The 17,992-nt window shown below is 38.5% G+C and overlaps 1 protein-coding gene across 4 annotated transcripts in view; it reads right to left on the bottom strand.

Annotated features, from left to right (window-relative positions):
- Positions 1 to 16,808, bottom strand: part of ORC2 (origin recognition complex subunit 2) — a 50,637-nt gene extending 33,829 nt beyond the window's left edge. Inside the window, exons 1-5 of one of the 4 annotated variants that reach the window (XM_060016331.1) lie at positions 16,549 to 16,808; positions 13,429 to 13,483; positions 12,392 to 12,495; positions 11,782 to 11,925; positions 1,123 to 1,212 (exon numbers count right to left, since the gene is read on the bottom strand). In XM_060016331.1, coding sequence (XP_059872314.1) covers positions 1,123 to 1,212; positions 11,782 to 11,925; positions 12,392 to 12,488 — 331 coding nt within the window. In that variant the 5' untranslated portion in view covers positions 12,489 to 12,495; positions 13,429 to 13,483; positions 16,549 to 16,808. Of the gene's footprint in view, positions 1 to 1,122; positions 1,213 to 11,781; positions 11,926 to 12,391; positions 12,496 to 13,428; positions 13,484 to 16,383; positions 16,524 to 16,548 lie in introns of those variants that run through there. The other 3 variants (XM_060016332.1, XM_060016333.1, XM_060016334.1) reach the window with 3 other exon arrangements.
- Between the last annotated feature and the right edge of the window lie 1,184 nt (positions 16,809 to 17,992).

Genomic DNA, 17,992 nt, shown 5'->3' with positions numbered 1-17,992 from the left:
TTTGGTAACCATAAGTGTGTTTTCTAGGTCTGTAAGGGTATTTCTGTTTTGTAAATAAGTTCATTTGTATCAAAAACATTTTAGATTTCTTTATGTAGATAATAAACTCTAAGAAACACATCAATTAGTGTAAATTACTGTATGTACCATGTTAGGTTCAAAATTAATGATGCATATAATATTATACCTTTCAGAAAAACTGAATTTTGCAAATGCTTAAATTGTATTATGTTCAGAAACACAGGTCTTATAATTACTTCTTATATGTCCCTCATCAGTGTCAACACTCAACAAGTGTGACATTCATTTGACTTTGAATGTTTAAATGATCACTGACTACAATGATTGCATAAAAATACACTTAAGACACATATATAGCTGTTCTATAATTATAGATTATAAGTCCTCTTATACAACGACTACATTTTGCCAGGTAGTTAATTATTATTCCCTTGCTCTTAACTTTTTGGTATTCCCAAACTTCCATAAACTTATGGACCTCCTTAATTTTAGAGTGCTTTCACGTGTTATTTCCTTTCCTCAAAGCTTTCAAATCTGATGCCTCATGCCGCAGGATCCAAGAATAGCGCCACCCAAATTTTTATAAAAGAATTAAATTGCTAGTTTAATTTTAATGTTATATATAATTTATTTAAGTCTAGTTCTCTGAAAATCAGTAATTCACGTGTAATTAGTATAAGTGGTAACTGGGGTAAGAAAAATGTTAGAACAGCCCATTTCTAACAATTTTACATAAATAATTTTCTATAATATGAACTCTTTTCTTCTACATACAGTGTAAAACTCTTATTCAATAAATTCAGAATATCTCTGTGTGACTTAAGTCACTTGTTTACATAACAAAAATTTGTTAAGAGCCTGTACTAGATGTTGTGGGAAGGAATCTAAGACAGGATCTCTACTATAACCTTAGAACCTAGCTGAGAACAGAAGACATCTGAGCATGAAAAAAACTAATGACTTTAAGTATGCTTGAAAATAAAATAACATCCCTCATTCATTCTTTTAGTGAATGCAATGGGGTGATAACAGTGGGAAATGTGGTTAAATATACCTTAGAAAAGGTGAATAGTGATTACAGAAGTCAGAAAAGCAACATACCTAATTTAGCCATCTTTTCAGGGTGTTTTCTATTCTGAAAAGAATAAACTTTATTCCCACCATCTGTAGCAGAGCCATTTTTCAAGGATTCTGAAAGAAAAATGCAACATACATTTAGGAAAAATGGGTGAGGTTAATTAACAGGAAAAAAAAGACAGAATTTTAACAAAAACTTAGGATTTGTACCCCTCACTTTCTTGCACAAATGTTTAACAATACATATTTATAAATAAGATATTAAAAACACACAGTAGACTATGATACTGTTTACATAAATTTTAAAACACAGAAAACATGTTATTCACAGATACACAAAGATATATAAACAAACACAACAACAATAAAAAGCCCACTAAAGAACACTCCAGACTAGAGGGATATGCATTCAATTCATGATAGAAGTTGCTCCTGAGGAGGGAGGACAAAAGGGACTTTATTAGTTATGCTTCTTTCTTTTTTTTTTTTAATAAATTTATTTATTTCATTTATTTTATTTTTGGGTGCGTTGGGTCTTCGTTGCTGCATGCGGGCTTTCTCTAGTTGTGGCGAGCGGGGGCTACTCTTCATTGTGCTGCGCGGGCTTCTCATTGCAGTGGCTTTTCTTGTTGCAGAGCATGTGCTCTAGGAGTGTGGGCTCAGTAGTTGTGGCTCGTGGGCTCTAGAGCACAGGCTCAGTAGTTATGATGCACGGGCTTAGTTAACCCGTAGCATGTAGGATCTTCCCAGACGAGGGATCGAACCCACATCCCCTGCACTGGCAGGCAGATTCTTAACCACTGTGATGCCAGGGAAGTCCCCAAACCTTTAATGAGTTTATTAAAGTGCCAAACTTTCCGAAGTCAGTGTTTGCTCCCTTTATTGCTTAAGAGTTCCCATTGGTGTGTATATGCACGAACACTTGGTATTACCTAAACTCCTTAATCTTTGCCAATCTAGTGGGTACAAAATGAATCTCACGGGGAAAGGCATTTTAATTTCCTTTCCCTAGTCACTAATGAAGCTTAACACCTTTTTACGGGTTTCTTATTTCCAGAAGAAGAAATATCTTCTCTATCCTGTGTCTTGTCTTTTCACTTCTTGATAATGTCATTCAATGAAGAGAAGTACTGGATTTTTAAAAAACAGACTATTTTTTAGAGCAGTTTTAGGTTCACAACCAACTCAAGTGGAAGGTACAGAGATTTCCCATGTATCTCCTGCCCTACATATCCACAGCCTCCCCCCATTAACAATATCTCACACCAGATGGTACATTTGTAAAAAAAACAAACAAAATGAATAAATTAAAATTAAAAAACAAAAACAAAAAAAACAGAGTGGTACATTTGTTGGAATCAATGAACCTCTGTTGACACTTCATTATCACCCAGAGTCCATAGTTTACATTACGGTTTACTCTTCCTGTTGTACATTCTATAGGTTTTGACAAAAGTACGATAACATGTATCCATCATTCTAGTATCATACAGAATGGACTCACTGCCTTAAAAATCCTCTGTACTCCATCTATTCATCCCTTCCTTACTCCTGACCCTTGGCAACCAATGTCTTCTTTTACTGTCTGTATAGTTTTGCCTTTTCCAGAATGTCACAGAGTTGGAATCATACAGTATGTAGCCTTTTCAGATTGACTTCTTTCATTTAGCAATATGCATTTAAGGCTCCTCCATATCTCTTCATAGACAGATAACTTATTATTTTTTTTAGCATTGAATAATATCCCACTGCATGGATGTATCAGTTTATTTATCCTTGGTTGACTTCTTGGTTGCTTCTAAGCCTTGGCAATTATGAACAAAGCTGCTACAAACATCTGTGTGTGCAGGTTTTTGGGTGGACAAAAGATTTCAACTCATTTGAGTAAATATGAAGGAACACAACTGCTAAGTCACATGGTAAGAATATGTTTAGTTTGTAATAAACTGCCAAACTGTCTTCCAAGGAGCTGTACCATTTTGCATTCCCACTAGTAGTAAACGGGTTCTTGTTACTCCACATCTCTGTCAGCATTTGGTGTTGTCAATATTTTGGATTTTGGCCATTCTTTTTTTTTTTTTTTTAATATTTTGTTTTTTTGATGTGGACAATTTTTTTAGTCTTTATTGAATTTGTTACAATATTGCTTCTGCTTTCTGTTTTGGTTTTCTGGCTGTGAGCCATGTGGGATCTTAGCTCCCCGACCAGGGATCAAACCTGTACCCCCCACATTGGAAGGTGAAGTCTTAGCCACTAGACCACCAGGGAAGTCCTGGATTTTGGCCATTCTAATAGATGTGTAGTGGTATCCCACTGTTGTCTGAATTTGCAATTTCTTAATGACATATAACGTTGAACATCTTTTCATATGCTTATCTGCCATCTGGGTATCTTCTTTGGTGAGATGTCCAGGTCCTTTGCTCATTTTTTAATCAGGTTGTTCGTTTTCTTATTGTTGAGTTTTAAGAGCTCTTCATATATTTTGGGTAACAGTTCTTTAATAGATATGTCTTTTGCTATATTTTCTCCTAGCTGTGGTTTGTCTTCTTGAGAAGTTCTGAATTTTAATTAGTTTGTCAATCTTTTCTTTTGATTACACATTTTTAAAGAAATTCTTCTATAAGACCAAAGCCATATTCTCCTATATTTTCTTGTAAAAGCATTTATAATTTGCTTTTCATGTGTAAATCTTTAATTAAGGTAATTAAGTTGTTTATGATGGCAGTTAGGAATCCAATTTCTTTTTTTTTTTTTTTCTTTTTTTGCAGTACATGGGCCTCTCACTGTTGGGGCCTCTCCCGTTGTGGAGCACAGGCTCCGGACGCGCAGGCTCAGCGGCCACGGCTCACGGGCCTACCCACTCCGCGGCATGTGGGATCTTCCCGGACCAGGGCACGAACTCGTGTCCCCTGCATCGGGTCCCCCTGCAGGCAGACTCTCAACCACTGCACCACCAGGGAAGCCCCCAATTTCTTTTTTTCATAAGGATAGTCAATTGTTCCAACATCATTTATTGACCAGTTCATCCTTAGCCTAGTGATCTCCAATGCTACCTCTATCATATATCTATAATATGCACATATGGATAAGTCTGTTTATGGAGAACTTGTTACTATAATTATGTAAATTAAATGTTTGGCACATAGACAAAATATGAATAAAAAATATCAAGTAGTTTCTATGTAAACTAAATTAAATGCTTTAGAAAGACTTGATAAAAGTTATTAACTAAAAGAACTGATTTCAAATTAGGTATGGATGAGAAACCATAAAAGATTTAAGAAAAAAACTGAAAAACATAAAAGCACACTACATTCAGACTGCATCAGAAGTGTCTTTAAATGATCAATCTAATGGAAGGAAATAAAACTTGAAATCCTAGATAATACATTATGGATATGCTACCTAAAAATACCCAAAACCAAAACCAAAAGGTGCTGCTGTTCTTCAACCAGCTGACTGGCAAATGTATATTTAAAGAAAAGACAATGATACATAAATATCTACATATATGTTTATATGTAGAACAAAATGTTTAGAGTATATAATTATTTTTATGATTTCCTTGTTCTGATATTTTGATAAATTGACCAATTAACAATGGCTCTAATCACACTGGCCAACAGGGATTTAGTATAATATATAAATAAAACTTTTTAATAGTTTTAAAATTACTCAAAATAGACAATACCAAAATAACTATGAACATACAATTCACAGAAGTTAAAATGGCTAATAAATAAAAGAAAAAATGTTTAATGCTGATGAGGGATCTTAATACTAGTTGATACGATCTTCCTAGAAAGTAATTTAGCAATATGTAAGCCTTATAAAGTTCATATACTTTTTTTTTAAATTAAGTTCATATACTTTCACCAGTAATTCTATTTGAGGAATCTCTGATGAAAAAAATAAGACATCTGAACAAAGATTTATGTTCAAGAGTAATCACTATGCATTAGTTATAATAATAAAAACTTAGAAATAATTCAGAAGTCTAACAGAGGAAACTATGTATTATTTATAGGTTAGAATATATTATTATTCAGTTACTAGAGTTTTCTTTGTCCAGAGAATAATCTCTAAGAATTTAACAATATGTTAAATTTAGAAAGAAATAACACTACTACTTCACACGCATTGGGATGGCTATTACTAAAAAAAAAAAAAACGTGTTGGTGAGAATGTGGAGAAACTGGAACCCTTGTGCATTGTTGGTAGAAATGCAAAATGATGTAGTTGCTATGGAAAACAGTATGGTGGTTTCTCAAAAAATTAAAAATAGAATTACCATATGATCCAGCAATTCCACTTCTGGGAATATTCCCAAAAGAATTCAAATCAAGATCTCACAGAGATATTTGTACACCCATGTTCCTAGTAGCATTATTACACTGTACAGCAAAGTGAATCAGCTATACATATACACATAGCCCCTCTTTTTTGGATTTCCTTCCCATTTAGGTCACCACAGAGCACTGAGTAGAGTTCCCTCTGCTATACAGTATGCTCTCATTAGTTATCTATTTTATACATAGTATCAATAGTGTATATATGTCAATCCCAATCTCCCAATTCATCCCATCCCCCCCACTTTCCCCCTTGGTATCCATGTTTGTTCTCTACATTTGTGTCTCTATTTCTGCTTTGCAAATAAGATCATCCTAGTAGCATTATTCACAATAGCCAAAAGGCTGAAGCAACCCAAATGTCCATCAACCAATAAATAGATAAACAAAATGTGGTATATACATACAATGCAATATTACTCAGCCTTGAAAAGGAAGGAAACTCAAAAAAAAAAAAAAAAGAAGTAAACTGACACTTGCTAAACATGTATGAACCTTGAGGACATTATGCTAAGTGAAATAAGGCAAACACAAAAAGACAAATAGTGTACAATTCCACTTATATGAGGTACCTAGAGTAGTCAAATTCATAGAGTCAAAGGAAGTAGAATGGTGGCTTCCAGGGGCTGGGGGAAGGGGGGACTGGGCAGTTGTTTAATTGAGTACAGAATTTCAGTTTTGTAAGATGAAAAGAGTTCTAGAGATCGGTTGTAAAATAATGTGAATATACTTAATACTGAACTATATACTTAAAAATAGTTAAGATGGTAAATTTTATATTAATGTATATCTTGCCACAATATTTTTTACCACAATTTCAAAAAACAGATTTTTAATTTAACCACAATTAAAAATCTGACATCATCCTTAAGTTCAAAAATGGAACTCTGAATAAGGCTAAGTTAAAAATACTATGGATTGGGACTTTCCTGGTGGCACAGTGGTTAAGAATCCTCCCGCCAATGCAGGTGACACAGGTTCGAGCACTAGTCTGGGACGATCCCACATACCGCAGAGCAACTAAGCCTGTGGGCCATAACTACTGAGCCTGCACTCTAGAGCCCACGAGCCACAACTACTGAAGCCCACATGCCTAGAGTCCATGCTCCGTAAAGAGAAGCCACCGCAATGACAAGTCTGCACACCACAAGGAAGAGTAGCCCCTGCTCACCGCAACTAGAGAAAGCCCACACACAGCAACGAAGACCCAAGGCAGCCAAAAATAAATAAATAAATAAAATTTAAAAAATACTACGGATGGACCACATATTTGTCTCAGAATTTTCTAACAGCCAACTTATAATCAATTAAAGAATTATTCTGTTCATAAAATTGAAAAACAAATCAATTGTTTAAGAGAAGCATCAATAAGACAAATTGCTCTTGAGGACACCTGTCTGATTGTTTGGGGGAGATCTTTCAGAAAACATTCTGTTTAATGCCTGAGATCACCTAGCACCTCCATGCAATGATTTTTCACCAGAGTGGATGGATTAATAGCATATAAGAGTTATGCCAGGTATGTCAAGATATGTGTTGCTTATAAGAAGCAGCTTATACTTCAATAGTAAGTAAAGGGATTGATTAATAAAGTATTTAAAGGTCCTTGTTGAAAAGTTTTTTCCTTTTAAATATTCCTTAAGATTCTTTGGGAAATGTCTGTGTTTTAAAAGTAATGCTTAACAAGACTTCCCTGGTGTCCCAGTGGTTAAGACTCAGTGCTTCCACTGCAGGGGACACAGGTTCGATCCCTGGTTGGAGAACTAAGTAAGATGTGTGGCCAAAAAAAAAAAAAAAAAATCCTTACTGTCTTCTGTTTGTAATTAAGGATTAGGCAGAAGCTTATTGTTCAGTATCTCAAATAAAGTTAAGCAAGATGGTAATAGATGTCACCTTTTCTTCCCTAAAGAAAACATTAAAAGAAAACTCTCCTTCCTACACCTTATCTGAAACACCACTCTCCACCCCTATACACATTGTGGCAAATAAGAAAAAACAAAACAAAATAGGAAAAGTCATGTTTGCAAGACTTAACTGTAAGTTACGGGCTCCTCTGTCGTACATGCCAATTGGCAAATGAACAGCCCCACTTCCTGCGCTCGAGACAAACTTATGTGTGTGCATGTATGTGCAGACAGACAGATACACACCAAACTGTCAACAGGTCCATGTTCTTTTTTAAAAAATTAATTAATTAATTAATTTATCTTTGGCTGTGTTGGGTCTTTTTTGCTGCGCATGGGCTTTCTCTAGTTGCGGCGAGCGGAGGCTACTCCTCCTTGCAGTGAGTGGGCTTCTCACTGTTGTGGCTTCTCTTGTTGCAGAGCACAGGCTCTAGGCACGCAGGCTTCAGTAGTTGTGGTGCACGGGCTCAGTAGTTGTGGCTCGCCGGCTCTAGAGTGCAGGCTCAGTAGTTGTGGCGCACGGCCTTAGCTGCTCCACAGCATGTGGGATCTTCCTGGATTGGGCTCAAACCCGTGTCCCCTGCATTAGCAGGCAGAGTCTCTTTTTTTCAGTTTACTTTTTTTTTTGATGGGAGTATAATTGCTTTACAATGTTGTGTTAGTTTCTGCTGTACAACGAAGTGGATCAGCTCTATGTATACATATATCCCCTCCCTCTTGGACCTCCCTCCCACCCCCACCCCACCCCCAATCCCACCCATCTAGGTCATCACAGAGCACTGAGCTGAGTCCCTGTGCTATACAGCAGGCTCCCACTAGCTATCTATTTTATGCGTGGTAGTGTATATATGTCAATCCTAATCTCCCAATTCATCCCACCCTCCCCTTCCCCTCTGTGTCTACATGTCCGTTCTCTACATCTGCGTCTCTATTCCTGCCCTGCAAATAGGTTCATCTGTACCATTTTTCTAGATTCCACATATATGCGTTAATATACGATATTTGTTTTTGTCTTTCTGACTTACTTCACTCTGTATGACAGACACTATGAACTTTTAAGGGACCACAGGTTAAACAACCACAAAAACAGCTTGGCCTTATCCAGTAAAGTTGAAGACACCCATATCTTATGACCCTGAAATTCCACTACTTGGGATATATTCTAGAAAAACTAGTACATGTGTATACCAGGATAGATGTATATTCATAGCAACATTGTTCCTGATAGCTAAATGGCAGGTGGATTCTTAACCACTGCGCCGCCAGGTAAGTCCCAGGTCCATGTTCTTAAAGCACGCATTCTCAACAGGAATAATACTGCTCCTGATGCAACGGAAATGGCTCTTGGTGGGAGGAGGGGGAGTGTGGAAAACATCTTAGATATTGCAATGGTCTGTTGCCCTCCAAAGAATCTTAGTACATAAAGAGATATACAGCATACATGTAGTATTAAAATTTCATGGGTGGGGGGTGATAAGGAGAAAAAGTCTAGAAAGGTTCCTTAGGGGTTAATAATTTTTAAAAGGTTGAGAAATACAGCTTTAAAGCAAAGTTCCCCAACCAGTGTGCAGAAATTAAAGACATGGGTTACAGGTGTGCTGAGTATTGATCCTCTCAGGCCTCTGAGGATGCAGTCAGGGCCTGCAGAGGGGGTGGGAACAGGGGTCAGAAGCCCAAGGCATTTATCCCTGGTCTGGAGCATTTTCCTCTTTTCTTTCTTCTTTTTTTTCTTTGGCTGCACCAGGGATTGAACCTGGACCACAGCAGTAAAAGCACCAAGTCCTAACAACTGGACCACCAGGGAAATCCCAAATTTTCCTCTTTATTTCAGTGTGCCTCCAAATATCATTTGCTGTGGGTGCCGTTACAAGAAAGCACTGAATTTCTACTACAGATACATATTACCATTACAATAAGAAACTATTTTAAAGAAAACACTTAGAAAACATATTGTTTGCAATCTGTTCTTAGGTCTAACACAATAGTCAAGAATCCAAAGTTCTATTCAGAATATGCCCTAAGGGCTTCCCTGGTAGCACACGTGGTTAAGAATCCGCCTGCCAATGCAAGGAACATGGGTTCGAGCCTTGGTCCAGGAAGATCCCACAGGCCGCAGAGCAACTAAGCCCGTGCACCACAACTACTGAGCCTGCGCTCTAGAGCCTGCAAGCCACAACTACTGAGCCCACGTGCCACAACTATTGAAGCCCACACGCCTACAGCCCATGCTCCGCAACAAGAGAAGCCACCACAATGAGAAGCCCGCGCACGGCAACAAAGAGTAGCCCCCGCTCGCCACAACTAGAGAAAGCCTGTGTGCAGCAACAAAGACCCAACACAACCAAAAATAATAAATAAATAAATAAATAAATAAATAAATAAATAAAAAGAATATGCCCTGTCCAGTAAGCCTACTGAGGGACAATGGTTGTTTTTTGTTTGTTTTTAATTTATTTTTTTAAGATGTTGGGGGTAGGAGTTTATTAATTAATTAATTTATTTTTGCTGTGTTGGGTCTTCGTTTCTGTGCGAGGGCTTTCTCTAGTTGTGGCAAGCGGGGGCCACTCGTCATTGCAGTGCGCGGCCCTCCCACTATCACAGTCTCTCTTGTTGCAGAGCGCAGGCTCAGCAGTTGTGGCTCACAGGCCTAGTTGCTCCGCAGCAAGTGGGATCTTCCCAGACCAGGGCTTGAACCCATGTCCCCTGCATTAGCAGGCAGATTCTCAACCACTGCGCCACCAGGGAAGCCCAATGGTTGCTTTTTATATCATATCATTTAACACTGGGAACAAATCCAGAAACAGTATCACTCAAGAGGTGACAAAAAGGTTGGGAGCAGTCATAGTGGCCATTTATAAGTCAAATATGAGAGAGTAAAAGACATGTACATGAGGGAGACAGGTGGCATAGAAGAGAATTGATGCACAGAGATGACATGAGGGAGACCAGGAGATATGTGAAAGCAAAGTCCCTCATTTCTTAACACACTCCCAGCTCCAATGCCCCTAGTGCCCAACAATACTGAATTTTTTCCTTGATCTTTATTTTTTTAAGTCAACTTAAGTAGGTCTATGCTCCTTGCACCCTAATATAAACCTGTGCTCTTTGAGCCCTAAGTTAAGTAAATTATAATCCAAGAGTAAGATTTTTTAAGCACAGTGTGGCAGGAATCTGGCTTAGGTGTAAAAAAACATAACACCAGCATGCCTAGGTTGGAACACATTACTTCTTGGAATCTTCCTTCTAACTATTTCTGTAAAGAAGATCAAGTTAATAATAAAATGACTTGCTTTATGAAATTATTTCAAATTAGTTAAAAGTAGAGATATCTTAAAAAAACAACTTTAGAGTGCTTGGTCTGTAGACTATCTTTCTAAAAATATTTAAGCACCAGACTGGTTTTTAAAAAAAACGAAAGAAAAAAAAAAGGACTATGTATAGATTAAAAAACGTACAGTAGAAACTCAGTGCTTCCAACCTTTCCAACTGTAGAGAAAAAGTCTGAAGCGATGCTCTTCTTTTTTCTTTTTCTAAAATTTATTTATTTTATTTATTTATTTTTGGCTGTGTTGGATCTTCACTGCTGGGCACGGGCTTTCTCTAGTTGCAGTGAGTGGGGGCTAGTCTTGGTTGCGGTGCGCGGGCTTCTCATTGCGGTGGCTTCTCTTGTTGTGGAGCCCGGGCTCTAGGTGCACGGGCTTCAGTAGTTGTGGTGCACGGGCTCAGCAGTTGTGGCTCATGGGCTCTAGAGAGCAGGCTCAGTAGTTGTGGCGCATGGACTTAGTTGCTCCACGGCATGTGGGATCTTCCCGGACCAGGGCTCGAACCTGTGTCCCCTGCACTGGCAGGCAGATTCTTAACTACTGCGCTACCAGGGAAGCCCTGAAGTAATGCTCTTCTGATGAGAAATAAAATAATATAGCACACCACATAAAAAGTTTTGGAGGTGGATGATGGTGATGGTAGCACAACAATATGAATGTATTTAATATAACTGGACTGTACACTTAAAAATGGTAAAGATGGTAAATTTTATGTTATGGGTATCTTACAATTTAAAAAATTGGGAAAGGGACTTCCCTGGTGGTCCACTGGGTAAGACTGTGTGCTCCCAGTGCAGGGGGCCTGGGTTCGATCCCTAGTCAGGGAACTAGATCCCACAGGCCAAAACTAAGAGTCCACATGCTACAACTAAGAAGTCTGCATGCTGCAACTAAGAGCCCACATGCCACAACGAAGATTCTGCATGCCACAACTAAGACCTCGCGCAGCCAAAATAAATTAAAAAGAAAAAAAAAAATTGTAGCACAATGTTGCCTAACCTACCAGACTACTTTTATGTATCCTGCAAAGCAATTTCAGCCACTCACAGAAATATGAGCGTACACTCCCAACTCCAACAACCACCACCCCCCTCACCCCACAAATACCTTGAACATGGCGTCCTAAAACTTCCACATAGTTCTGATCTTTTAAAACTTCCTGGTCATCTTCCTCCAAATCATATTCTGGCTTCTTTATTATTTTTTTTGTGTTGACCAAAAGCTGGGCTCTCTCCTTTTTTATTTTAGCTCCTATAAGAACATCCAAAGAATCAGAACATGACAGGTATAAATTCTTTCTAAACACTACATTTAAATAAATAAACTATACTATTATATTGTCATTACTTAAAAGCTGGAAAAAAATTCAGTGTTTTCTCTTTGATTCAAGTACAGATCTCTCTTCCACAGTTTATAAGTTAAAAAAACAAAACCTTTAAATTATATATTTTGGGGGGTCAAAATAACTATACATTTTAATTACAATGGGTGGTTATCACTTACCGCCACTACTGAGCATTTCACATTAGATGAGGCTTTATTATTTTTAATTTTCAGTACATTTTGAATGGAATAAACTAAAAATTAAGATTTGCAGTCTTACTAGATCAAATATTCTGTGCTGTATTTTCAAAATAGAAGATTAAATTATTTTTAAAAGTGAAATAATACATAACCATTATATAAGCATCCCTTCAACTGTATAATCATTCAGTACCTCCTTCTCTATCAAGAATGTGATTAAGAACATCATCATCTCCCACAAACTGAACCTCCAGCATCTTGTCTTCCTTTGATTCCAGCTTGCTCATCATTGCCAACCTAAACAAAAGCAATGAAGCACTCAAAAGTGATGAAAAATTCTTATCAACAGCCAAATAAACATTCACATAATGAATACATGTATTTGCATAAAAGTTTTAAAAGTCTTTAAGTATGAAAAATACATTGTCATTATTGTATCAATATTGTGTTTTTGATAATAAGTAACTCAATTATTTATCTGAAAAATGGAAGAGAGGAAGAAGTGCCTGAGATTAGGAAAAAGCCAAATCCAATCAAGGCAACTAAAATATAATGACAAGAAAACAATTCTGCCTGTAAAGAAAGCTCTAACCAATATACAGAATAACAACATTATTAGAAAGGGGGAGGTTAATACATGAGAGTTTAGAAAAGGGGCAGCCAAACAAAGAATAATGGTTTGGTGGATTTTCATATCTGTTCGCTAGAAAGATATAGTCCACTGGGGGAAGTCTGTGTGCTTCACTGGTGTACCAAGACTGGATCAAATAATTTTCAAGCATCTCCCTTTACTATTAAATTGCATGCTCACCAAACAACTTGACAATCATGAATATGGCTTTCTAGGTATCTTGGTAACTAAAGAGTAAGCATGAATCTTTCCAGTACTTTAGAATCAGTTCTTCACTGAACAAATTTCGGATTTGGCAAGCAAAAGTTTGATCAACTCTGGCTACGCTGACAAAATTTAGTTTCAGAACTTATAATGCTAATGCCTGAAACAAATAAACAATTCCAACTAGTTGTCAGCTAATCAGTTTACTCAAAAAATGAATTTTTTTCTCTCTTCTCTCTCTCAAAAATCCTATTTATGCCTTTTCCCCTGACAAGAGGATCTACTGATTGAGTCCCCCATGAGTCAGTTATCTGCATGCAGATAACTCACTAAATGTTGCCAAGTTTTCTTTTGTAACTAGCACACTTAAATGATTTGTCTCAGTTTTCATTTACCTTTAAAGGTACTACATATTCTGCAGCTGGGAAATTCAAGTAGAGTCACCTGTAACTGGAAAAAGAACTCAGTCAGGCCAGCTAACAGGAAAACGACAGCAACCAAAGAAGTTCATGAGTTTTAACAACCAAGATGAGTAGATAAAGGCAGATCTTAGAAAGCCAAAGTTGTTATGATGGCACAGTAAAGGGCAAAATGACCATTACCATTTTGGCCAGGGAGCCTCAGAGACTGACAAGATCTAACTTGTGGGGGCAAGTAGGTGGAGGGAGGCCAAAATGTGAGCACTTACTATGTGCTAGACACTCTTCTCAATATTCTATATGTATTCTCATTTAATCCTCACAACAATTCCATTAGGTTTATACTTTGTGTACAAAGATTATACTTCATCTATAATTTATATGGCCACTGCCAGTAGAACATATCCATTTGGACCAACCTCCTAGTCATGATACTGCTTCTTATTATGGGGAACTGGGTGTATTATAGAAGAAGTTTAATGCATCTATGTGACATTTATACAAAATTAAGAAACACAACTTCTTTCTATCTGTATAAAATAAAGTTTTTTAAGGGGCTGTTTGTCAGGCACTGTGTTAGGCACTTTTATGTATACCAGATCAATAAATCCTCAGATTCTCTGAGATGGTTAAAATATATTTAATTCCCCTAATTTACAGATGAGTAAACTGAGGTTAAAGATTAAATTACTCCTTCAAATTCACACAATTAGAAAGTGTGTTAGGGCTGAAACCCAAGTTTAACTAATTCCAAAGACCCTGATCATTTTATTAAATGACACAACTTCTCCTGCCATTAAATACAAACCTGTTATCCTAAATGCTTGTCTTGACCTCTGGAAACTATTCATAATATGTTTAGTCATTCTCCCACACAGCGGTTCAAATATCCAAGAACTTCTACAGTTCCTCTAAGTTTCTAGTTCATTAGGTTAAACATCACTAGTTCTATCAAGCATACTTTTAAGAGCAGCATAGGCTACATTATTTAAAACTACATAGGGCTGTGTTCTACAAAGGATTTGAAGCAATAACAATAAGCAGTGCAATACAACAAATGATAAACTATACACACTAACAGGGAATCTGGGTCAGGGAAAATATAAAGGCAGAAAATAAAATCATACAAAGAATTTGGGCTCTTAGCTTCCTGGCAATCAAAAGGAGTAAAGGTCAGTTACATTACCTCTTATTAGCAAAAGTTTAGTAGTCCCTTCAGGGGGAAAAAAAAGATTTTCAAGGAAAATTTAAAAACAAATATTCTAGACAACTTAATATTGTCCTAGGCAATTTCCGTATGGTATTTTATGTAAGAATGGTCTGGACAGAGGCAGCCTAACTTAGCCTTGTTTGTAGCCAAATGCATTTATACGTAATTTTCTTTTCTAGATATTAAGGGCATCTTATTATACAGTACAGAATCAAAAAATTGAAATTTCTACAAAAACCTTGAAAGAAACCTTTCCTTCCTTCTTCTCCAACATTTTATGAAAACAAAAACAAAAAAACCCCAGTACAATCGCATAATAAAATGAAAATATTTAGTGACCACTTACTCTTCAAGGCACTGTCTTGGTGCTTACTTTTAAGTAGACTCTTTTCAAGGAGTTAACAAGGTAATACAGCAGCACCAAATGAGCAGTTACCACAATACACTCTCCTTTGAGAGCAAATAAAAGATCTGCTACAATTTAAAAAAAAAACATAATCCTTTAAAAAAAGAAGGTGGTATAGTTTAGTGGCTATGCACCAATTTTAATATCAGATAAACCTGGGTTCCGATCTTAACTCCACACTTACAACTGTGTGACTCTGGACAAAGTTGTGACGATTAAATGAGACCATGTGCTTGGCCTATGAAAATGCTAACTAGGTTCCTTACTACGGGTATTTTTACTTTAAATTTCAACTTAACCATGCAGATCTCTTATACAACTCCATATCCCAACTAATGTCTGACGAAATAAAATTCATATTTTATGGCAAGACGATTTAAACATATTTAAACATAAACATAAAATTTTTCTTTGCCTACTTGGGCCTCCTCCCTCCACTTTAGTGTGTATTGCGCATCTGCATTAACCAGACCTCTTTAGGAGATAACTTCCTTCTTATCTTGTAAGGGGCCAGCATGACCCATGACCCACTCTTTGCTTTGTATGTGTAGATTTGGATTGTGTAAACTGTCAATAATATGCCATTTAATGTACAGCCCCCAGTCTCAAAAACATCTAACAGTGCTTTGACTTCTAACAAACGAAACAGTTCTTAGAGCTTTCTGAGAGGCTGTTCTCAGAGTTATAACCCTGTTTGGCTCAAATAAAATTTTCCACTTCTCTCTTAGATTGACTACTGATCAATTTTCGTCAGCACATCTAACAGAAAAAAGTGCTCAATAAATGTTGAATGAATGATGCCCATTTAATGTGCAGTGCCATCACACAAAGGTGTAGGGCCATGCTATTTTTCTTCAGATTGCAATTGAACTAGGGGAAGGTGTAGTGGTTCTATTAGGATTTCAGCTGTAAAGCGAAAAGTACTGCATCAGCTTGTTTTAACTTAAAAAGCTCTACCAAAGGAGCCTGGTTTATCAACATTTTACAACCAAGCACTGTCCCAGGGTGACTGTATTCAGTTAGGATTCATTTGGTGCTTCCAGTCTGGGATGACATCAAAGGGTTCTCGCTCCAGTGGTAGTTCTGGGACAAGATCTCTTCCTCCTCAGCCCTCATTGTACGTGTTCCTCTCCCAGGACACCTTACTACTTTCGGTATGGATTTTTACAGTTCTCCCTCTGCACGCGGAAGGCTCATCACGCCGGAAAACAGATACGTTGGTAACAGACACCCCTTGCACAGAAGGCCCATCACTACTGGACAGAGGAACGGTCTTTAAAGAGGGAGCCTCTCACCCCAACAAATATTTACTGACTTCGGTCTGGGCCTCGCGCAACTGACCAGCTGGCCGTTCTCGGCCAGCCGAGGGTCCTCAGGGCAGCGGGGCCGGAGGCAGCCTGGGGAGGGCAGAGAGGGAGGCGCAGCGACGCTGCCCGGAGTGCCGAGGTGAAGGTCGGGGACTGGGTGCACCTGGACTCACCTCACAAGCCCCGAGCTAAGCAGGAGAGGGAGGCAAGCTGCCCCGCCGCCCAACCACACACCGCCAGGTCTCCGGGTGGCGCGGCTGCGGTCGCCTCGTGCCTGCCGGACGCTACCCCGCTGAATCGTCGCCGCTGGAAAAGCGGCTTCGGCCCCAGCGGGAAAGGCCAATTCTTTTAGGCAGTGCAGAAGCAGGGTCGCGGGGTCGCGGGGTCGAGCAGGTCCGCTCCGGAGGCCGGCGAGTGGGGCGGGGGATGGGCAGCCTCCCTCCTTCACACCGAATCTCCCGCCCTGCTCAGGAGGCGGAGCCCCAGGGAGCCAATAGGAAGTGGCGTTGGCTGAGAGCGATGGCTCTGCCCGCCAGTCGGCGCCGGTCTGATGGCCTCGCCCACAAGAAACCCGAAGAAAACGAATCCCTAAGCACTGGGTTCTGGGCTTTGCTTTTCCTCTTTCCGTTTCCGGTGAAGGGAGAAGGAAGTGTTGGTTAGATCTGAGGAAACTGGAGGAGTTGGAGTGGGCTGAGTGGGCTCTGTGGCTTGACGCAATCTTGAAAGTGTTCGTTGGTTTCTCTTTACACCTTCTTTGACGCAATCTTGAAAGTGTTCATTGGTTTCTCTTTATACCTTCTTTTGAGGAAAAAGATAATGGGAATGAATTTGAGTTTATTTATTTATTTATAACGTTACCTCATTTGGCGTGAAAGGTAGGATCAAGTGCATCTCAGGGGTTTGGGGTGGGGAGGCGGGGAGCAATGCTCTCTAGTAAGAAGAGAATTTTGGCTGGGGCACTGAATGTGGAGATGGGAATCAGACTGCTAATAGGATGAAGAGACAGGGAAAATAGAAGGAATAGATGCAGAGAAAGCTGAGGCAAAAGATAATGAGGAAGAAAAAGAATGAACCTGCTGGAGTAACAGTGTCACCCACTAATAATACGATTTTATTTGGATTCATTCATTCATTCAAAACAAAACCTGCGTACAAGATAATAACGTTACACTTTTGAGCGAGCTGAGCACGGTCTCTGCCCTCACAGTAGATCCTATAGGGGAAGATACTGAATAGACAATATAGAGAAAAATGCTACGATTTGGGAAGTCCAGTGTTTATCGAACCACTGGCAGTAGTATCTAATTAAAGTACAGCAAGATTCAGGAACAATTTTCTTGGAAGAAGAGATATTTAAACTGAAACCTGAGGACTGAGTAGCTTTAAGCCAGAAAAAGAGGAGGGGTAAAGTTTTCCAGGTAGAAGGCCCAAATCAATATAGTGGGTGTATAAAGAGGCAAGTGCCACAAGTGCCAACGTTGGATCTGTTGTTATGAAGGGCTAGTTTGGCCCTTAGGGCACTAGTCAGATTTGTATTGAAAGATCATTCTGGATAAAGGAGGTAAAATGTGGGAGCAGAGGGAAGGAAGAGACAGATGGAGTCACACCATTTTGGAA

The sequence above is a fragment of the Delphinus delphis genome, chromosome 7 (genome assembly GCF_949987515.2).
Source record: "Delphinus delphis chromosome 7, mDelDel1.2, whole genome shotgun sequence".
Lineage (NCBI taxonomy): Eukaryota > Metazoa > Chordata > Mammalia > Artiodactyla > Delphinidae > Delphinus > Delphinus delphis.
Note: the sequence above shows the minus strand (reverse complement) of the source record. Positions and strands in the feature narration are given on the sequence as shown.